Here is a 24,333-nt window from a genome sequence, read left to right as displayed (position 1 = left end):
CTTTTCTTCTTCCCTTCATCTCAATTGGGTTGAGTAGTTCTTCCCCAGGCTTGTTGTGCACTTTGCAAAAATTCAGAATACCCATGCAAATTTATTAAGCAATTTCATTTCAATGGTGCCTGGTGTACTGCAAACAGATTCCACTATGTATACTGTACATCACTGTTCCCTAACAAGCCAATCATTAATGATTATCGTGGGCAGTCAGTTAGTCATATTTCACAAAGACCAAAATAATGTAAAACTCAAATTTGCATATCATATTTTTATGATTTATCTATGAAAATTAAAAGTTGGATTAACAAAAGTCAGCAAATTATCCAACTTGAAGGGCCATGATACACCATGTGTTTTGAAATCTAATGACACAAACAAGACTATCACAATACAGACAAAATGAATACCAAAATAAAATGTCTGCTTTCTAAAAAACAAGACCTATCATTAGATTTTTCCCCGTTAGAACCAACAAGTTTATAAACAATAAACTCAGTAAAATGAATTGGTCATGCTCATTTATGTATGTGTATCTAAAAGTCTAGAAAAATCGTAATATGGGAACATTCTATATCTTATCATTAAACCCCAAATTATTGTCAAGATAGTATGTTAAATTTCCATTAAAACTAATAATCAATGAACAAGCTTTCATCAGAACATAATAACAAGGAATTGTGTTTTACAATAAAGACCACAAACTTAAAATGGTCCGATAGATGCAAATTTATAAAGACGTCTGAAATATGACACTGGGTAAAAAAAAGGCAAAAATTACAATTTTCCCCAATTTAGATTTTTCTAGACTTTTGATATGCTTTCCTCTATAGGCCAAATAAATTCTGTTGCAATTAGTTGGAGGTTGACCCTTATTTCTGTCGTAGATTGACGGGACTGGGTGTTCGAAGTCTGACAAACAGTGACCCTACAATCACACATTCCAAGCAATTTATCTCGCAGCATTTTCGTTTATATCATTTTCTTCAATCTACGAGAAAATTACCTTCGGTGCAAATGTGCGCAAGACTAACATTAATCCATATATGTTGTCAACTATACTACCACTTCTCAGAGACGTATATATCACATATATGTGATATATGTCTCTGCACTTCTCAAAAAGAGGAATTTAAACTGTGGTGTCACACACGAATTTATCGATAAGGTTCGCGCACCTGACATACGATGACCCAACAATAGCAACCCAAACCATTAATGAATGAAACTATCTGACAAAGTAAGATTTAACCCTAAGATTTCTACTCACGTGCTCGTGAATTAGCGCGGAAGAAAGTTTGTGACATTCGGAACACTACTACCTATTCGGGGAAATTCTTTTCTCGAGATTATTCCACTGAATTTCAGATATCTGACGTAATTGCAAAGGCAGGGACGTATATGACATGTCATATACGTCCCTGGCAAAGGTTACCAACCCAAACAATGCTAAAAATGCAAAAATACTGCTAATTCCAACCCAACACTGCAACTTTATAGAAATGATTTATTTACGAACACCTGTCGTAAAATCAACAACACTGTCATGGATACAAACTACTTACATTTCGGCAAATTCCAACTCGAAAATCTCCATAACAAGACCACATGTAAATACTATGAAAATTTCACTTCCTGTAAAGCTAGTTTTTAAAGCGTAGACACAGATTCCAAATAGTAATCTCCAACACAAAGCTAAAATATCATTCTGAAAAAAATGAAAGCCAACATCATCAACTTCAACAATTTCAGCAAGGCTTTATTTTTTAAGATTTAAATTTAAACCATTTTAATGAGGTTATCTAATGAGCGAAAATATCACCCCATGACCACACCGAGACATGTTACCGCTACCCTATCGTCAGCGGCCATTTTATTTTGATGAGGACTGACTGGGGAAGATAAAAATTGGCCGATAGAAGCAATTCAAGGCACGTGGTTGCCTGGAAATAAGCGTCTTTTGATGCCAAAATGTTCCCCATTCCTCCAGGTATAATGACTTGCGTGTGAAATTCTATTGAATTATCAACATTTCCATTGAAAGTAGCATTTTCCTATTCCAGCAATCATAACTCGCACAAGCCAAGCGCCATATTGTATTGAATATTGGCCTGCATAATTTTGCTTCATAGCCATTGGAACGTTTATGTCGAAATATATTTGTTTCTTTAACAGTTGTATTAAGTTAAAAATGGTTCATTAATACCAATGGATAAATCCGGACGTTATTTGATAGTTATGTTTCCAATATGAGTTTTAATCGAAATGTTTGTGTTGTTGACCTGAGAAATTAATACGCCCGTGACCGAATTTCAGTAATCTGAATTATCGTTAACTCTCGAACATTATTTGATATGTTTTTACAATTCACTTGTGCCCACTTTATATGAAAATACACAAACATAAGTCCGTTTGAAATTTGGTCAATTAGACCAAGTTCGAAATCTTAAAAACACGGTTAGTAAGTCGTCCACAGTGATTTAAATTGTTTGCTTCCAGTAATTACCAGAAAAATATGTTTAAGTGATATCAGAAATTTGCACAAGGTTTTCGATGTGAGGAATAATATTGTATGAAAGAAGGTGCACAAAATGACCATGATAATTTTGAGCTTCTTTTAAGATTCCAGCATTTTCAATATTCTAAGTGATAAAAGAGAACAGTGTGTTAATCTGTTAAATATCATCTTTCTGACTTACTAACACGATTGAATTTAGTGACCTAATATGGTAAAACTATCAACAAACATTCCTTGATAACTTCAGAGCTTACCCTCACTGTCACACAACACCCCAAGAACATTTCATGGCAAAATTGAAGTTATAAGTGAAGTAATTTGATTGGTCTAGAGCAGTTTTCTGGCTGATTTGATGCTTTGAAGATTTTAAAGGAGGGACACCCAATTTCAAAGCCAGTACAACATACCGTTATGCACCTTAAGATTTGTTTGCGGTATATCAAACCAGTTTTCTCATCTTATCCTAAATGTGTCCAGAGCTCTCGATCTGCCAGATTTGGGGCCGATATTTGGCCCCATTCCCAATGCAAAACAGTATCTTTTTTTCCCAATTTAGACCCCAAGTTTTCCCAATTCTAAGGAAAACGCCGCAATTTTTCCCAATTCTAAGGGCCCCAGGCCCCAGTCCCAAAATGGGATGTGAGAGCCCTGGTGTCACACACAGAACCTTCAATTTTGTTATGAAATGTTCAGTGCAGACCGATAGTGAGGATAACCCCTGAAATATTGAAGAGGGATTTGTAACTGAATGAATATATATGCTGTTAGTTTTAGTAAACATATTTCCCACTATTACTTCATAGAATCGAGATTCGACCAATGCTGTTTTAGGATGACACTTGTTGATCCATCAACACCACTAGTTTACTTCTGTCAACAGTTCTTTGGTGCAGAAATTCATTTATTTGGGCTAAATAAGTTCAATGACATTGATTATCAGTCAGATTAGAACAAACAAAACAATACCTACACTTTTAAACAAAATCGAGAGTATTTGAGACACTCTCATCTTTTACATCCTTGACAACCCAGTCTCACTTAAGATGCATCATTTCTTGAAAAAATGTCAACTTCACTTGGATAGCACTAGTCTTAGCAACATGATAAACTTACTGTGCCTTTAACACTTGAATCTGGATAATGTAACCTGCTATAAATTGCTTTGTGCAAAAATATTGAATGTATATGTTGCTAGAAATTACAGACAAATAATGCATTTGAACAGCAATTATTACATGAGATAACAGTACGAATTAAAACGGCACTGAGTTCCAATATAAGAGTTGGCTTGCAAACCTCTATTAGATTAATTCTGGTTTAAAATCCAGATGTATCTGTACAAGTTTGAAAAGGATATTGGCCTTGATAATGGATCAGTATCTGTATTTTGCACTATCTTTGCTTAAGACTTTGTCATTATTTGTCAATGCTAAATATGTGATAGACATGCTATATCTAGTTCAGAAAAATTTTCATTGTAGAATATGTTTATTACTGCTTACATACCAAAATACAACTTTGCCATGGTTTTCAGAAATGTCCATTTTTTTAAGCCATACATAAATTTTCATGATTATAATTTGGTCCTGTAACAATTTGTATGCAGTGGATCTTACTTACCAGAAAAAAATAGTCAGTTGATGATGAAAAGAGGAGTAATTATAATTTGGAGATTTTGTATGAATTTCTTTTTAAGAAAAGAGAACAAAATTAAAAGACACCAGACTGCATTGAATACATCCTGCCATCACAGGTGATGCAAGTTTGCATTACATGTAATTTGAGAGAATTTTTAAGTTCAAGTCGGTATTAAGAAATATTGCAGCATGGTAGTAACTACCTCGATGCATTGGTTGCAACTCAAATGTCATATGCAGAAAATCATTTGTCATCAAAGCAAAGGCACCAAATAGGATATAGACTGTTTATTTTATATAAAAAGTTAAGTAGCAGTGAATTTGTGATAGTAACATTGTTTCAGTGGCGTTTCAAACCACATACAATATGACATAGTGCTGTTACATAGGCCAAACAGGGAGGCTTAATGTGTAAATTATTTTGAACAACAAAACTCTTTTAACTGAATATTTGTAAGTGTTTGTGAAGATAAAACTCTCATTGTAACTTAAAAACTTTTCTACCACATGGTCATTCTATTGATATACCTTAACAGACTCGATTCATATAACTCTTGGCTACTGTTTTATTTTGTTACACTTTCTTCGACAATTTTCCACTTGCATGGGACGAGTTGTAAAAAATAACTGAACAGGAACAGGTATACTAGCTGAAATACCCTCTCATGTCCCATTATGTGTGGAATTGTCGTGTAAAATGTAACATCACTCAAAAAACGAAAAAAATACATTTCCTTGAATATTTGAAAATGTATGTAGACAAGATTGTGATATTGAAACCAGCCAATATCTTCCATATCTGAGAGGTCGAGGTGACTGAGTGGTTAAGGCATTCATCTTTATCATTAGCTCTCCAGTTCACCTTTCAGTCACAGGTTTAAGGCATACATGCATACGGGCAGTCAGCAGGTCAGGTCATTGGTTTTTCTCTCGGAACTCCAGTTTTTCTCCACCACTGAAACCTTGCAGGTCCTTGAATGACCCTGGCTGTGTATAGGATGTATAAAGCAAAAATAAACAAAACATTGATAAATGAGATCCACTGTATACAACTTCAAGAGGACAAAGAGATCTGTAGAAAGAATAGAGTTTTATTTTAAAAGTATCTTCAGAAGTGCTTATATGTTGTGAATGAAATTTGATATCTTGCATCAAGTTTGATGATGGCTTTTGTTTATTTCTGTAAATGTTGCTTATCAGCGTATACATTAGTAAGAAGGGTTAGCAGAATCAAACATTACAGATTTTATTATAGTTGTAATCTGGTGTAACAGTATTTACATATTTTATGACTAGATATCATCCTTATAGTAATCAGACTGCCAACTAACCAATTCAGACACTATTTGCATGATCTATTGGACCTAGTTTGATGTGTATAGGTAGTTCAGGGGCAAATCATGTCACCCCACTCAACCCCATGTACCCTCCTTATACAAACATTACATTTGTGTCAGCACTGAGATCCTTCATATTCTGTATTGGCTGTTAGTACAAACTGACAAATACATCACTGTATATCTGTTATGATATTTAAATCTGATGCTCACTGAAGGATATATATTTACTTTCAAGGATTATGTTGTACATCTTAATTATAATTTCTCTGTATTTTTAAATGATTCCAATTTTTTTTAAATTGAAAAACTGTCATTGATTTTGATTTCTTTCAGAGTAATGTGTATACTGCATGGTACTCATGCTATTCTGTGTGGTATATCATACATATTGATTCAAAATTATCATTAAACAAAGTAAAAACAAATCATTGTTTCAGATGAAAGTGCTTGAGTTTATCATGCAGTCATTCCTTTAACCACCAAAGTTGTTGCCTCTTTATGTTTTGCTTTTGAATGTATTTGCTTCCTACAAAGCTAAGTACTAATATTGCTTTTGTGGAAAAAGAGGTACTGGTTCTTTTGGCGCCTCAGTACCATGTTGTAAACCTTCAAATATTCTGTATCATTATATACAGTTGCGTTTTTCAAATTGAAAACATTAGTAATGAAGATATGGAGGGTTACTAAGAATTGCTCTCACTACACAGCAAAGTTAGGTAATATTAATCATTAAACATAAAAAAATTAAAATTGGGATACACAAAAATTACGTGGAATTTGATGAAAATAGCTATAGCTGAATTTTGAGATTTTTATTAACATATTGGCTAGTTAGTTCTTTTTTTTTTTTTAAATTGTAATCGGTCTAGATTCTAAATTACTGCAATAGAAAGACAGGAGGGATGTGTGCTATGGTAGTCTGTTCCTTTGATATATGCTAGAGTTACCTAATATAGATTTTCTTGCTGTTTAAAGGTAAATGGTGCTACCAATACAGAAGTAGAGAGAACCCACAGACATAGATGGGAGTTAATTGTGATTGTCCAACAAAGAAGGGAGATAACTGTTGATTTTCAGATGGTGATGGGAATCTGGCCGAAACTTTATGTTAGAAAATTACATAGCAAAACACTTCAAAGATATTTTCTTGTTTCATTGAAGGTATTACGAGAATCATGAACCAACAGTTGAGTTCAAATGGTATGTACCATTCTTCGTGCAGTTTTCATGACCATGTGACGTATGCACTCTCTGGATGGGATGAGGTTGATTAATGATTGGTGGGCAGTCCCCTAGTCTTGTCCTCATTAAATGTGTTTTGTCAATGTCTTTTTTTCCTGAATGCAGACAATACTTCTGATTAAATTTTTAAATATCATAAAAATTTCACTAGTTTGAAAAAAGTGTCTTTACACAGTAAAGATTGTTTTTATTGATGAAGTCTGGTAAAAGTACATTCTCATTAATTGTCAGTTTATATGGCAAAAAACCTCAAACAAAACAGTTTGGTGAAAATTTTGTCATAGTTATAGCACAAGAGGGAAATTGTGAATTATTCATTACATGGATTTTTGAACACTACAGGTAGATCACAACACATTGATACTAACACCAATACTAGTATATGACAGGTATGACTGATCAAAAATCTTACTTCAGAGAGATTTTATGAATACATATACATGCTTGGTTCCTCTTGTGATCCAATTAAGTTGTTGCTGTATACTTAAGAGTTAGCTGTCATAGGACATTGTGTAGAATCAGAGAGATTTATTCTTGGTATTAGTTGCTGGCATTTTATGTACATAGTTCAGTAATCAGTACAGAGGAGATATATTGATGAAGAGTGAAGGGTTCTGTATCCACTTGATGTACATATTAAGTTAGCATTGCTTTCATATATAATCAGTTTGGAACAGATTGTGTTGAAGAAGACGGTAGTAAGATGGCCTGCCGTGAAGTGTGGGATTTGTACAAAAATTCAGACTTGGTGTTTTGTTGAATATTTGCTTCTAGTTTGGGATTATTTTACAGTTTTTTTTATATGTGGTTTTTGTAACATCAACAGTTCTAAATGTACCTGGCAATAACTGATTTGGTTCTGAATATTCCTGGTAATAACTGATTTGGCAGCTGGCATTAAGTTCACGGAGGAACCAAGCGTTCAGCATCTTTAACAAAAGGATTATGATATTTTTTCTAAAAAGTCTTAACAAGAATAAGAAGACACAAATTTAAATATTGTACATGAAAAAAAGCTACATAGGTAAAAATACATATAGCGGACTTAGCATTATTGGTAATAATCAAGTTAGAGTACAAACTAATTATCACTAAACGATGGAACTGTACATAAATATGTGTTAGAAATTAGGTACTCAACAAGCCGTTGATGATATTTTGTGACCTGTATCCTCTGGTACATGCATATTGTCTGCTAAATAATTTAAATAAAAAAGAATTTGTCTTGATATCTAAAATTGAAAGACTGTTATAGTCAAATACATCTAGAGAGTGCTTCACACACGTCCTCTTGTAACACTTTTCACTACTAAATCTGTTAAAAAATCCTTTATATTTCACATGATTGCAAATACTATGTAGTGAATTTCTTGTTAATATAGTAGAATCTTTATTCTATATACTCTTCTATCCAAGCATATATTTGATAAAATATTATCGTGAAGAAGTGTGTCATTTTATCACATGACATTTATAGAATTTATAAGAGCTTATATAATAATAGCAATGCTACAAAATTGGTTTATTTTTTGTGTAGGTCTTAGGGCTAAACATGTACAGGATATAATCTGTCTTACAGAAGTAGATTGATAGACAGTTTGACAGTGTTTGTATGTGGGCATTTGGTCTGTCATTGTCATTTCCATAGAAGTATTTGGTAATTTCTTCATTAGATGAAGGTTTTTTTCGGTTGTTTGCTGGGAAAATATGTACAGGGAAGGTCAAAGAGTGTCGTCTAATTCTCAAGTTTTTTAATATCTTGCTATTCTGTTAATTACTATAAACATTCTTGATTTAGCAGCAATGTTTGGTTATTTGTATTCATAGCAGAAATGTATGCCATGCCAGTTTCAACAGAACATGACTTGTGTGTAAGACAGTGTGCTTGGTACATTATCTTCTCGCATATAAACTTACTGGACTAGGTACATATGTAATGAAGGTTGAAGTGGATTAGCTAATGACATTGAACAGCAGGAGTAAAAAGGCAAAAAGGGTTGCAATGTTTGGATGGAAGGGTATATACAATTCACTTGTCATTAAGGAATTGTTCAGCAATGATTCTGTAATGTTATATATAAATTATAGATATTGTCAGTAAAATGGTACTGTTGCTCTTGATCTGCAGTGTGATCTAATAAAAGTGGTGAATTTCAACAGTATAAATAATAATTGTTGATATTTATTACTGTGTGTGAAATACCTGACTAATTAGGATTAAATCTTTAGAAATTTGTGATTGTATCAATAACAGTTTTAAAATACTGGTGATTCCTCTGACTCTTGTAGTGTATAACGGCAAAAGTGAGTGTTTCTCCTCGTCAAGATATTTTTTGTGATCCTACTCCTTAATGTTGTTTTATCAGTTTTTTTTTTTATAAAATTTTAACAGATGGTTATCTTTTTGGTTTGAATTTTTTATAGATCAGTAATGCAGTATGATCATGAAAATATCTTTAAATGTTTGTGTTGTTTTGAAGTAACCACTCAAAGCACATCTAAGATGCTGGGTGTAGTGATTAGAATTCTAACTTTTGTGTATTTTGAGCCAGAACCTCTTTGATACGTATAATGTATATGAGCCCTGCCTTATTTACTGTTGTAGTTTTAGATGGTGAGTAATGTTTTCTTTAAGTTTCACATATATTTGCAGAGTCTTTAACATAAAACTTTCCACTCCCAAGATTGTTAGGCAAGTCAGTGAAACTAGAGAGATGTTTAAGATAGACCTAATTAATATTAGATAGAGGCTATCCTTAGGTCAGAGTGATTCTTAAATAGATTATAAGCTTTGATAGGGTAGTGCATGAAGGGGGAATGTTATATAAGAAAGTTACAAATAAGATATTTTTATAGAGACGGTGAAATATTTCCATGGCAACTTGTTAATATGTCAAAATATAATGAGGTGTTGTGAAATACACAATTCCAACTATTACCATGTTGGTAGTCGATACTACATGCAGAACATGTTTCTGTTGCCATGAAAATGTTAATTCAGACTTGTGTATAAGCAGAAGAAATGTTAATGTTTAATATAAATCACCAGATCCCAAATGTTAATAGAATGTGAAATAACATGCAATCAAATTCAGTTAACTACCATGTGGCTTAGAAGTCATTTACATATACATGTATTCAAGTATCTCAGTTTATAGCAAATAAGTTGTCTGGTAATTTTAAACTCTTGAACACTAGCGTTTCAATCGTTATAATTATCATTAAATGCTGAAAAACAATTATCCTGACATCAAATGGAATTGCATCAATGGGTAATGTCAATAAATATTGACAATTTGTTAAACATTGATGTCATAATGAAGGTTGTGTTGGAGTTAACAGGTATTTTATAGGAATATGAGACCAAGGCGGGTTGGGGTGGTTGGGAATCCCTCAGATATTTGTTGATTGATCAAAAGCAATTAAATTAGACAAGTAAAGGTAAAATCTTGTTTACTTACATTTACAATGCAGCCACTTTCCCTGTAAGATTTAACAAAGATTTACTCTATAAAATGAAAGCAATGTTAAGCAAGATAATTAACTATTCTGTAGCCTATCATATCTTGGGAGACTAATTTAGTGAGCTAATGAAATCATGTGATTACACTATAAAGATGACTTCCTAGTCCTGTAATCTAAAGCTCCTATCTTCTATCTTCACAACTCCTACATTTTATCCAAACATCATTTACAATAATGACTCCGCCATTGTACACGTCAGGGCATGCTCTTCACTCCAAATCTGATAAGAAGAGCAGGCTTTGCGTTTTATTGTAGTTCTGCTTTGTCATTATTAAGCCTTGGTTTCCAGTTTCACGCTTATAACTGTTGTCTGGCAGCTTCCTTGTTTTGTACACTGCATGCATGAACATGTAAAATGGACCCTATCACTTCATGTGTTTGCATTGCACTAAAACTTGTCCAAATTCCTTGGATTTTAGAATTACCATATATAGTATTTAAGAATGCCAGGGTTCATTTGTATCTTATCATATTGTCCTCTACTCATGATTGTATGAAACATGTATTAGATCAATCCCATTTGAACAGTGGTTATTTGAAGTGATAAACTATTTGACCTTATCATTCATTGATCTGTATCTCAGGTCTAAGTTCTACTTTTGTAAGGGTAGATATTTATGTACCATCCAAGCAATAATATATAGGAGGGTTAACAACATGATACTGATAAAAGTAATATAGGAAATGTTTGTCTTTCAATTAGCTTAGGAATGGTGTCTTTCGGACATTTGGGGAGGATAGTGTCACATGCTAAATTTGGGCGCCCTGCTGATGTCTGAATGTATTGCTAGTTATTTCTAGCATTGACTTTGTACTATTGTGCCTATATTGTTTACATTGACACAACTGTGTTATTATTAGCTTATACAATGTAGCACTGTGTTACTATGGTACTATTTCATGTGTACTGTAAAAAATCAATATTGTCACCAATGGTATACTGTATATCCAAAGAATAGAAAAAAAGGTTTTGTGTGAACATATTTGTTTGACATGTGTATGACGTATCCAAAGTATGTAAATGCTTAACGATACCAGTTATAGCGATTATTAAAACTTGAAATTGAAGCCTCAACTATCATTTATAATGATAAATACAGTTGTATGAGTAGTACAGATGTGACTGGTTTTACTTTGACATTTCCTCTTTTTCCTTGACAGGTCAGACTCCAATGTTTCCACCATATACCCCACTCCAGCCATTACAGCCAGAAGCAGGATTTGGGGAAAGTCAGTAAAAACTCCATAACAACTTTTTATTTTTTCATGGTTTTATCAATTAAATTTACCATAAATTATTAAAAGTAAATAGCTTTCACTTTATTTGATTACATGAAGATTAGGAAAATTGGTTTCATTTTATTTGCCAACATAACCACGCAGAAAAGTGGTTGATTAAGCTCATCAAAGTGGTCTGGTACTAAAATAGCATCTTGATCCAGTTCAGATCACAATAACATCATCAACCTTACTTGTATGATTCTTAGTATACATTTTGTTGATCAGACTAAAAAGTCTTCATATCATGTTACCTGTTGTCAAAGTCTAAAACTGCCAGCAGCCTCTCTAACCCATTGTTTATAGCTGCCAAGTCTGAATGTACAAATATATTTATATACATGTATGTGTTTAAAATCTTGTTTGTGCAATTAACTTTGTAAGATTGAAAGACATTTTTCCTTTGTTTAACCATTTTCCTCTCTATGGACAATTAGTTTAGGAGGAATAAATGTTATTGATTGTCTATATAATTATCATTACCACTGTGTTAACAGATCCACCTGTTCCACCTATTCCACCTGTGACTGGCACACCCCCGGACGGTTCAGCACCGGTTCCTCGTCTCGCAGACTTTGTCTGTCCCCCACGACCTAACCATGGCACAGATGGCAAACCAATCTTGCTCAAAGCTAATCACTTTCAGGTCCGCATCCCAAAGGGCTTCATACACCACTACGACATCTCCATAACTCCCGACAAATGTCCTCGAAGAGTGAACAGGTAAGAAAGTGGAGGTTCTGTTCATTTGAGAATACAATTGTGTGTCTTGAGATGAAGCCGAAACAAATTACTTCAGAATAAGCAGAGAAAGCCTAATTGTGTCTTATGAATTTCCTGAAAAATATTTTTTTTTTATTTAAGCTTTTTGTTAAACTGCAAAAAACTTTTGAACAAAATAGAAAACCAGACTTCACATTATTATTTCTGATATCTTCTGTGTCTTGTTAATGCCATGATTTTAGCTTTTTCGTTTCATTAGAGATTTTGATATAAGATAATATATCTTGACGGAGTTGAGGTGAAGATTGTTTAAAGTCAAAGTCACTGTTACTATCCATTGAAAATCAGCTAATTCAGGGGAACTTTGGTTATTTTCATTTCTTACAAGATTTAGACCAAACAAGCAGGAGAAAAAATCAACGGAGTTCTTGCTTCAGGGTTCCAAGTTCAAGGTTACTATTACACAATGTAGAAAATTACCACCCACTTATGATTCTTCATCTCTTTGAGATGTTCTGATCAATTTTAGACATGAGAAAACCGTGAATGATTTAGTGTTTGAGAGGTTCTAAGATCACCATCATACCATGTATGTGGGCTAACTGGCATTTTGTCAAAACAGAAATAAACAAGTTTACTTATCTGTCTTCATATTCATATTTAGTAGGGAATAGGAATGCTTAATAATGATTTTTAGAAGAACTCTTAAAGAGGTTGTGACTCTGGGAAATTCTTATTAGAAAAATATCTTTGGCAATAAAATTTTTATTGTTGAAGAAGGGAGTCATTTTATATGTTATATACAGGTTTACAGGCTTATTCATGTTCATTGTATTTGAAGGTTGGAAGTCTGAAGACCCAGTCTGACAAATCTGGACTAAGAGCATTGTTAAACATTTGTTAGAAACACACTTTGTGTTTTTCAACAAGGATAATGTTTCTTGTTAGAGGTTATATTTTGTGAACTTCAGAGTTCAAAATGTCTTATTTTGTCATGATGGCAAATAAACAATGATACATATTTTTATTATAGGGAAATCATCGAAACCATGGTCAACTCATACAGTCAGAAAATTTTTCAAGGACAGAAACCAGTGTTTGACGGCAGAAAGAACTTGTACAGTCGTGAGCCACTTCCTATTGGAAGGGAAAAGGTGAAAAAAATTCTTTAATTGAAAACAATTGTTTATGCTAATGTTATCTAGCACATGCAGGTTTAAGGCAATTTGAAAATATATTGTACTTGTTTTAATAACTTGTTCAAGATCCAAAGCAAGTTGGAAAAGTATAAAAGTATAAAAAAAAAAAAACAGAAGGTTCTGCTTGAATTGATATCAATCTATTTTCATGGTTGAATTAAATACTAGTTTTCGAATATTTTGGTTTATGCTGTAAGCTGCTGGCAGTGCCTGCTTTATGTTATATTAATCCTGTATGTTTCCAATATTGATTGATATTTTCTAATCAGCCCTGTCTATAATGATTGTTCTTCAACCATGTTGACTTAGAAAAGTCAGCTCTCAACTAATCAATTATATTGCTTTACAGAAATAGTGATTAAGCAAACAGAATCACATGATTTTTATTTGGCCTATTTTGCAATAATTTGAGTAGGTCAGGGTTTTATTGAAGTCTTAATGACAAGGTTGGGAGTTTTTTTTGTCTTTTTTTTTTTTTTTGCAGAATTTTGAACTTTCTATACTTTGATGTTTGAGAATTTTTTTGAGGAAATACTGGTGACTCTCCTTATGAGTTTGAGGGAAAATGTTGTTATTTTCTCCAAAACCTACACTTACATCACAAAATTGCTTTTCAATTAGAAATGGCAACATCAAACATTTTCTATCAAATGAAAACCAATACAGGACTTGATAGCTCTTGTAATGGGAAAGTGTATGATTATGTTTGTGGCTTTAGCAGTAAACTTTCAGAATACATTGAACTATTGTTTTAAGCACTATGTATTTTCTGTCCTGTGAATCTGGTTATCGGTCTAAACTTCATTGAAAACTGACTCAGCTATTGAATCAGGTCTGTTGACTTTACATGAACTGGCTTTGCTTTGATTTGTTAAGATATAAAACATCACAGAAGTAAGAATTAAGTTATGAAGTAGTTGATATCACACTTTTGCCTATGATATCATTAGGATGTCCCAACATCCTCTCTTGATATCCCTTTCAATTAAGATCCAAGGCTAATGTTATGTTTGTGGAAAATTGAAAGGAAAAAATCATAGACATTTGATCCTCTTTTCTTTTTTAAATTACTTTTCCAGGCATAAGTATGTAATTTTAGTTAGTGTAAATCACTTAAATTTCAGACATATTCGTGAATACAGTATATCATGAACAATGATCTAGAAGTGACTTTAAAATCGCAAATCTTGGGCTATTACAGACATGGTCTCTGCAAGACTCCAATATTGGTAACTGAGCAAAAATGAGTGTCTTTCAGAGTGTTTTTTGTACAAATAATTGTGAGGGATTTGAATTTGCGATTGACTCTACCCGCAGATAATCGCGAAAATAAATCCCCCGTGTAATAGTGATTGACATTATTTTTATTGTACCTTTGTATGAAAAAGGAAGGGGCTCAAGAACTATTATAAACAGAGCACCGGCCCATTGTGCATTTTGCATTACATTTTATGGCACTTACCTCAAACTGCAGTTTTTTCCAAATTTTGTACAAACCTCATACAACAGTAGCAACACATGTACATCAGTAGAGAGTTGGGTCTCATTGTAAGTGGACTTACATACAAATACCAAATTTTATATGTAAGTCTCTTTAGGGATGATGTAATGTCACATTTCAAAAGTTTATGATATGACTCACTGAACTGTACATGCAGTGTTTAATGTTTCTTTGAGGCTGAAGGCTGACAGGATTTAGAAATTTATAAGTTGCTTGCTAAAATAATGATGCATACAACCTCTCCCACAAAATGATGGTCTGGTTGGATTATTAGTAAGTAGATACACTGCCTGAGCATGTATGAATTTTACTACATAATCACGCTGCTGCTATTGTAATTGGCTGTATACTGTTTCAATAACCTGTTGTACTGTTCTGAGTATAACTATTCAAAACCGTCTTAGTTTCTGTAGTTATTATATTTATTTTGGCATTCTTTAATATGCTTTTTTATTGCAGTGAAGGTGAGATTGAAATATGGGAAACAAAATATAAGTGCTTTTGTTGAGATGTTTATGCTGATTGCATTGACAGGTGGAGTTAGAAGTAACTCTGCCCGGTGAGGGCAAAGATAGGGTTTTCAAAGTTGCTATAAAGTGGGTAGCACAAGTCAGCCTCTATACACTGGAGGAGGCTCTTGAAGGACGTTCACGACAAATGCCTTTTGAGGCGATTCAGGCTCTAGATGTCGTAATGAGGCACCTGCCAAGCATGACGTAAGTATTCTCAACCTGGTGGTCAGTTGAGCAGGGACCGGTCTAGCCTTGCCGCCAGCCTATCGTATGTGCCTGCCTGACCATTTCATGTGCATACATACCCTCTGACAGTGTCTTGTCTTGCCTCGGAGCTGTCTAGCATTAACATTGTGTATTGTGTGTTGTTATTAGTAACCTAGAGACTTTTAACATCTTTTCATGTTGTCGCATGTTTGTATTTGTCCATCATGTGGTAATTTTATGAATAATGTGGAGAAAGATGAAGAAATGATTGAAAACTTGAAAACCAATAGATGTCTGATTGAAATTTGTCAAAATCTGTAATGAATTATTTAGCTAGCTTGGTATTAATTGCATGGTTGCTATTGTGAATTGAACAGCATCATATGTAATTTCTTTTTTTTTTTTTTCTTTTTTTTGTTTTTTTGGTTTTTTTTTTGGAAAAAAAATATGTGATGGACAAAACCCATGTGTCAAGATGAGACATATGTTTGTAGTGTGTACTTACCTAGTATTAACATCAAAGGTTTGGACAATATCTGGGTCTGGCTCGCCCCGCCCCGTGGATTTATGCCTCAGGAGACTATCCCAGGGTGCCATCATTGACCTGACCCTTGAGAGGGACTAAGCAAGGACTGGCCCCCTGTGTCTGGATGTGGCATAGTTTAGTACTAACATGGAGTGGCCGGTTTTGTCTATTGTTAACAGGTCGAGTTGCAAGTAACATTACCGGGAGAGGGCAAAGATAGAGAATTTAACGTAGTCATCAAATGGCAGGCACAAGTGAGCTTGTTTGCTCTTGAAGAGTCGTTAGCGGGGCGTATACACCAGGTTCCCACTGACGCAACCCAGGCACTAGACGTCATATTACGTCATCTTCCCAGCATGACGTGAGTATAGAATGAACCTGAAACAAGGAACAAACATTTCAGGCAACAAGAGGTTATAAATTTGAACTTTTGAATGAAAGAGGGAGAAAAAAAAAGAGATCTATATATATTTCACTTTGTATATTAGGTGTACCAATCCTGTTTATATTGGTAAGTGATCGATCCTGAGAACAAAGACAAAGCTCTTTGAGGCCACATTCTGTTTTGATGAAGTTTCAACTCTTCAAAAAAAATTTGTTTACTTGAAATTTTGCAAGTAAAATGTTCATATATTGTTTCATGAAATTTAAATGCATTTGTTATGCAGATTTTTCTTGTGGTTTACTGCCGTTATCTCCCCTTAGATTTCACAATATCTAGCTCCCCTAGATTAATTCTTTTTGCTGTTAGAAGTATTTCATGGCTAACATTCTCATTCACTCTTGTCACTGTCACAGTGAAAATGCTCACACATACAAACTGTATAAGCACCCATTCACTATTTTCTCCATTGTCATTTTTGTATATTATTCTACCATCAGCAAATGCTGTGTTTACTTTGATGTTTAGTAGAATTCTAAACCTATGTTTCACATAAGACCATTTCTACATCATGCATGGTGGCATCCTTTAATATCACCCAGATCTTAATTGCTTGCTTACATTTTTTTTTTTTTTAATTTTCCTATATAATTTTTCAAATCTTCAAGGCATTTCAGTGCTTCATTCATCTTGCAGTTTGTTTTTTTATGAAAGGTGAAACGGAAATTTTTTCAAACGTTCTGATTGGAACAAGAACTGCTTTGTTTGCAATCACAATGACTTCACTAAAACTGGAAATATTTTGATCAATTTTCGAGTCACATGTAAACGATAAGAAACCCAGCTTCTGTTTAAAGGCTCATATTAAAATTATCAATTAGAGTTTGCACTATGAAAAGTATTGATTTCTCTGTTGCTAAATATTTCATGCATGCATGTTGTATTCTGTCATTAAGCTAGAGATGAAAGGTCAGTACTTGGTCAATGCAGATCAAATTGATTTCTAAAAACAAAAAAAAATCAGTTTTTAAATATCTTGGCAAATTAACAGTTCAGAATATTCCCCTGCTAAACTAAGTGTGACCTTTCATCTCTATTTGTAATACGTGGTCATTTCGTGCCATTTGTTCATGTTGTCTTGTCTTCATTTCACTGAACTAAGGGGAAATAAAGCATTCAATTTACTACGACAATAACTAAATGACTTCTTAAATTTTCAAAAAAGGAATATGGTTGTTAGGCATATTGAAGGTATGCAGCACACAAAAGAAATAACAGATGAATCTACATATTTTTTCATCACAAAAAGTTCTAAAATTAATGGTAAGAACAAAGCTACTTTTAGCTTACTCATTTCCATCATGTGATTTAGGGCTTGAACCAGTTTTCCAAGTGATTGAGTACTGGCCCATTTGTGGCCTAATGAGAAGAAGAATTGGTCTGATTTCAATGCATAGAGAGTTCAAAGTGTTTTAGACTGTAACACTGAAAGACACTCTTAAGTGTAGTAATAATAAGTACCTCCAGTTGGTTGTGTCTGCAGCAGTACACATGACACTGATCTGCAGCAGTAACACATGGCAATGATCTGCAGCAGTAACACATGGCACTGATCTGCAGCAGTAACATGTGGCACTGATCTGCAGCAGTAACACATGGCACTGATCTGCAGCAGTAACACGTGGCACTGATCTGCAGCAGTAACACGTGGCAAAGATCTGCAGCAGTAACACGTGGCAAAGATCTGCAGCAGTAACACGTGGCACTGATCTGCAGCAGTAACACATGACACTGATCTGCAGCAGTAACACATGGCAATGATCTGCAGCAGTAACACATGGCACTGATCTGCAGCAGTAACACGTGGCACTGATCTGCAGCAGTAACACATGGCACTGATCTGCAGCAGTAACACGTGGCAAAGATCTGCAGCAGTAACACGTGGCACTGATCTGCAGCAGTAACACATGGCAATGATCTGCAGCAGTAACATGTGGCACTGATCTGCAGCAGTAACACATGGCACTGATCTGCAGCAGTAACACATGGCACTGATCTGCAGCAGTAACACATGGCAATGATCTGCAGCAGTAACACATGGCAAAGATCTGCAGCAGTAACACATGACACTGATCTGCAGCAGTAACACATGGCACTGATCTGCAGCAGTAACACATGGCAAAGATCTGCAGCAGTAACACATGACACTGATCTGCAGCAGTAACACATGGCAATGATCTGCAGCAGTAACACATGGCAATGATCTGCAGCAGTAACATGTGGCACTGATCTGCAGCAGTAACACATGGCACTGATCTGCAGCAGTAACACATGACACTGATCTGGAGCAGTAACACATGGCACTGATCTGCAGCAGTAACACATGACACTGATTTGCAGCAGTAACACATGACACTGATCTGCAGCAGTAACACATGGCACTGTCTTCATTACCGTCAGACTTTTTGACTTAAATATAAGATAGTGTCAATAACTTTTGTTTAACATATAATAAACCTCAATCTCTCTCTTTATTTGACCTAATAACTAGACAGATCTGTCTTGCATTTACTTCAAGGACATTTTAATGCTGAAAATAAATAATAAAGCAACCTTGTTATAGTGAATCTGTAGAATTTTCCCAATGTTTAATGTCTTGTTTGGTTCAGGGGTCTCCTTGTCTTAAGCAAGTGCTTTGAAATAGTTGAAACTTCAGCTTTATAGATAGTATAGCTTGGTACCTGATGGCTTCTGGTAGTGGAAGCCTTGTAGTGATTAACACAGGGTTGCTAGGAGAGATTGCCAATTTCATTGAAAGGTTGACTGGTTGTCAAACAGTGTAGGAAGCTGACAAGTCTCCAGGATTAACAGGATGTTTAACTCTTCCTTGTACTATAATATTATATGTGTAACTATAGTGTCTACTTTACTAATACTGTAGTTTCTATAAATATATATATACTTTATATATCTCTGCTTTCTGTTGTGAAATACTCCTACACTCTATTATCACGTATCCCAATATTTGAGCATGGTTTAAATCTAATCCTCATACACCGGGAATGGAATAAAGTCACAATATTATTTTTTCATTTGTGATCAGTGTTCAGTTCTTTTGATTTACAGCACCAATTGAACTGTGACAAACTATTGACATGTTTTGTGCTGAAAATATTGTGAAATTCTCCGGATTTGCTGTATCATAATAGGGAATCCCATTCACTTTCTCTAAAACCCAGAAATATAGAATTAATGACCTAGAATTGTCCCTGTAAAGTCTGATGAAGTATATTTAAGCATGTATGTCTAACAACAGTCTATCTCTAACATACATGTAACACACATACTAATGGTGTTCCTGACATTAGTATTGCAAAATTTTATGGTTCATCCACCTGTGTGTCCTGTTTATACAGACAAGATACACTTCCACAACTTGATGCTGGCTTGGATTGCTTTTAAGGTCAAGATTTACTATTACTATAATTATAAAACAGGGCCAAAGTTTTTGATGGGCTATTTACACTGAATAGAATATGCTGCTTTCTGAGTTTGTCATGTCATCCTAACATTATTACTTAATTTCACACTTACTTGAGTTTCCATGGATCGGTCTTTTTAGATGTGAGGGTCAAAAAGACACAATTTCTTTTCCTGCAATTAGTAGAAATTTGATTCCCATGAGCTGATAAAAATCAATTCTTATTCATTGTTTCTTCCAGAAAATGCTGGCATGGCATCGATTTTCAGATTCAAAGATTGAAGTAATTCTATTTAGATAAATGGCCAAATGGTATTTTCAGAATATCTTACACTAACTTCCTCTACCAAAAGTTCTCTGGCTTGGATTTTCAGATCTGAATGTCCTAAATTGAAGTTAAAATGCAATAGCTTTCCAGGTTCAAAGGTCAGAGGTCAAAACATTGCATCTTGACTTTAATTGATAAGAGGGAATTTCAATTGCCCTGTGATATACATATTCTAAATATTGTAATTTAAGGAATATGCTTATATATAGAATAATTTCTAGTTGAAATTTGGGTATTATTGGGTCAGAGTTAGTCGACTTCATAATCTCAGTGATTTCTTAGAGTGTTACTGGGATGATATATCATCAGTGAGACTTATGTGGGTGTGATTTATATTTGGCTAGCTACACACCAGTGGGTCGATCCTTTTTCTCCCCACCGGAGGGGTATGACCATCCCCTAGGAGGCGGTAGAGAGGTGTGGTTTGGTTTTCATCAAAGTGTCCGCCCATCTCACTGGAAAATGATGCTCAACATTGATGGTAATGTACAATAATTGTAGTTTCACCAATGTCCTTTTTATCTACTAACTTTTTGAATTACCTTGGTATTATTATTTCAAATATTTAATATTATCAAATTGCCTTACTTTTGACAAAATATTTTATATTGATTATCTTGTTGCCATCATGTTAAGTAAAACATCAGTAAATAAGTATTCAACCCAGATGTTAGGATTGTATATTTTTTTTCTTAAAATAATGCATGTATTGTATCTTTGTGTAGCTGAAATTTTAACAAAATTTTGTTTGTGTATTTCAGTGTCTGCTACAGCATTTTATAAGGCTCAGCCTGTTATTGAATTCCTATGTGAAGTTTTGGATATCAAGGATATAAGCGAACAGAAGCGACCGCTGACGGACTCGCAAAGAGTCAAGTTCACAAAGGAAATAAAAGGTAAATCATTTGTAACACTTGACGTTGAGTTGAAGAGAAGTTTTTCAAAAATTGAGAAATGACTGCTTTGGCCTCTTCATTGTTTGAATATTTTTTTCTGCTTTAAATATGACTTATACTGCTGTGGTATTGTACAGTTTGTTACTCATACACTTAAAGGCTTTAACCAGAAGTTTGTGTTTCTGCTTTGTATCATTTCCACCTATAGGTTTTAACGAGGAGTTGGTGTCTCTGCTTTGTATCATTTCCACCTATAGGTTTTAACTAGGAGTTGGTGTCTCTGCTTTGTATCATTTCCACCTATAGGTTTTAACTAGGAGTTGGTGTCTCTGCTTTGTATCATTTCCACCTATAGGTATTAACTAGGAGTTTGTGTTTCTGCTTTGTATCATTTCTACCTATAGTATTAACTAGGAGTTGGTGTCTCTGCTTTGTATCATTTCTACCTAAAGGTTTTAACTAGGAGTTGGTGTCTCTGCTTTGTATCATTTCCACCTATAGGTATTAACTAGGAGTTGGTGTCTCTGCTTTGTATCATTTCTACCTATAGTATTAACTAGGAGTTGGTGTCTCTGCTTTGTATCATTTCTACCTATAAGTTTTAACTAGGAGTTTGTGTCTGTGCTCTGTATCATTTCCACCTATAGGTTTTAACTAGGAGTTGGTGTCTCTGCTTTGTATCATTTCCACCTATAGATTTTAACTAGGAGTTTGTGTTTCTGCTCTGTATTATTTCTACCTATAGGTTTTAACCAGAAGTTTGTATCTCTGTCTTGCCAATCACATTACTAGTTCAGATTACAAATAAGAGTTATACAGACCCAAGCTCTGTTTAGCTTACCTGGTCTTGGAAGGATTTTTTTTCGGAGAATCACGACTAGTCATAACAACTGAGCAGATTTTGATCAAATTTGGTCAAAAGCACCCTTTTTTGAAGGGGATCCGATGGTTTGTCAAGGCAATTGGGGCCCTGATGGACATGACCCAAAATGGGAAATTTTGCAAATTCTGAAAAATTCTTCTTAAGTGGGATTGCAAGGTTTTGTCCTAATTTGTTCTGAAGCAAAGGATTAAAGGGTCTCCGTTTAGTTTTATGCTTTAAAATTCCTTAAAATTTCAAAAATTTGAGGAAAATTTAAAAATGTATGAAATTATGTTTTCATATGTTAGTGATACAAGCTCTATGAGCCTCCTGATTGTTTTACTGTTTATGTTATTGATATTCTGAATTAATAGCCAGTGTTGTCTTGTTACAGGACTTAAAGTAGAAATCACCCATTGTGGAACAATGAAGAGAAAATACAGAGTGTGTAACGTAACACGAAGGCCAGCACAAACTCAGTCGTAAGTGCACAAATCCAGTATACAACCGTTGTTAATACAGTACAACAGTAGTACTATTCTGGACACTTCAACTTAGAACTTATATTCTTGATATATTTTCTTTCTTTTCCATTTGAAATTAGTTTTACCAAGATTTTCATGAAAGGATGAATTTATAACGAGAAGTCAAATCTAGCTGAAGATTTCATGTCTATAGAAACATCTTTTATTTTACCTTCCATTCAGTGTTTGTCTGTCATTAAATGACCATAGATGTTTCTAGGACATTTAAGAATATAAAACCAGACCTCCTTATCTCACATACATTGGGTGGCTATCATTAAATGGCCTTCACTGTTGATATGGCATTAGAAAATACAAAATCGAAGCTACTTGCCTCACACACACTGGGAGACCTTCTTCAAACGACCATAGCTGCTAATAGGACGTTAAACAATGTAAAACCAGTCCTTGCCTTACATACATTGGGAGGCCATCCTTAAATAACCTTTGCTTTTGATAGGACATTAAAGAGTATAAAACCAGACCACCTCACTTCACATAGGTAGCCCTTACATAAATGAACCTAGCTGTTGATAGGATGTTAAAACAATTGAAAGTGTATTTATATTGATATTGTCTGATTCATTTGTTAGTATTGTATGTTACAAGGTACTCTAAAAATTCATTTACATTTTAAGAAACACTCAACTATGTAGCATAAGTGTATTTCCTTGCTTGGAGATCGTACAACTCAGAGAAAAAAAGCCATTCTCGTAAGATTTTATGTCGGAACTTAATGTTTCTTTGTTGAGAAGACATTGTAGAGAAGATTTCTTTATTGTATTGGATGTCAATGTTTGTTGCCAGGTTTCCTCTACAGTTAGATTCTGGTCAGACAGTTGAATGTACAGTTGCCAGATACTTCCTGGAAAGATACAAGATGAAACTCATGTAAGTATTGTAGAAGATGGAGCACCATGACAGAAATTCAGAATTTAAATAATTTTTTACAGTAGCTTGAACTAAAGTTTAACATATTTCTACTGTATAACTAACTTGTTCTACGGAAAATCTTGCGATACATTCTTTGGGTGATATCATGAATTCGGTAATTGATGAATTAGTTTTCCAAACTGATCAATACTGTACAGTTAACAGAAATACTAGCTTAAAGATTATGTGGTTTGTACAGGTACCCTCATTTACCGTGTCTTCAAGTGGGACAAGAACAGAAACATACATATTTACCATTGGAGGTAAGTAAATGACAGACAACTAACATCAAGTTTATTACTGTAAAAACCCATGTAATGTCCGCTTTTTTTTCACCAAAAATTAATCCAAAAAAGGGGCTATAGAGGAAATGACACTTTTTTCCTTCCGACAATCCAGATCATATCTCCTTGATCTTGAATTGTGTTCTTAAAAGCCAAACATATATGATATTATCATTATATGGTTTTCCTATGATGTTTCCTCAACCAAACATGATTATTTATGATAGTTTTAGTGGTTAATTCCTTCCATTTTCTCGTTGCAGCTTCGTACTGTGTCATCCTTCGTAATAGGAAGCTATTTTGTTTGACTTTGTCACATGAATAAAGTTAGAGTTATTCCCCTTTCCCCCATTGAAAACACATTAGGTCTTCAGTAAAGCAAGGCAAATAATATGTTTCCTTTTCCCTCAAGTTTGTTTTCTTTTCCATACCGTTTTAATC

General features: G+C 34.2%; 1 protein-coding gene across 5 annotated transcripts in view; it reads left to right on the top strand.

Moving 5' to 3' along the window:
- The first annotated feature begins 1,916 nt into the window (after window positions 1–1,916).
- Window positions 1,917–24,333, top strand: part of LOC132557486 (protein argonaute-2-like) — a 45,508-nt gene continuing 23,091 nt past the window's right edge. For 4 of the 5 annotated variants that reach the window (XM_060221980.1, XM_060221978.1, XM_060221979.1 and 1 more), the window contains exons 1-10: window positions 1,917–1,984; window positions 11,418–11,486; window positions 12,032–12,257; window positions 13,291–13,411; window positions 15,492–15,673; window positions 20,738–20,874; window positions 21,155–21,289; window positions 22,546–22,633; window positions 23,483–23,566; window positions 23,808–23,871. In XM_060221980.1, coding sequence (XP_060077963.1) covers window positions 1,966–1,984; window positions 11,418–11,486; window positions 12,032–12,257; window positions 13,291–13,411; window positions 15,492–15,673; window positions 20,738–20,874; window positions 21,155–21,289; window positions 22,546–22,633; window positions 23,483–23,566; window positions 23,808–23,871 — 1,125 coding nt within the window. In that variant the 5' untranslated portion in view covers window positions 1,917–1,965. Of the gene's footprint in view, window positions 1,985–11,417; window positions 11,487–12,031; window positions 12,258–13,290; window positions 13,412–15,491; window positions 15,674–16,381; window positions 16,564–20,737; window positions 20,875–21,154; window positions 21,290–22,545; window positions 22,634–23,482; window positions 23,567–23,807; window positions 23,872–24,333 lie in introns of all 5 variants that reach the window. The other variant, XM_060221977.1, reaches the window with a different exon arrangement.

The sequence above is a fragment of the Ylistrum balloti genome, unplaced genomic scaffold, assembly GCF_031769215.1.
Source record: "Ylistrum balloti isolate Yb309-2 unplaced genomic scaffold, AGI_CSIRO_Ybal_v1 Utg370678, whole genome shotgun sequence".
Taxonomy (NCBI): Eukaryota; Metazoa; Mollusca; class Bivalvia; order Pectinida; family Pectinidae; genus Ylistrum; species Ylistrum balloti.
Note: the sequence above shows the minus strand (reverse complement) of the source record. Positions and strands in the feature narration are given on the sequence as shown.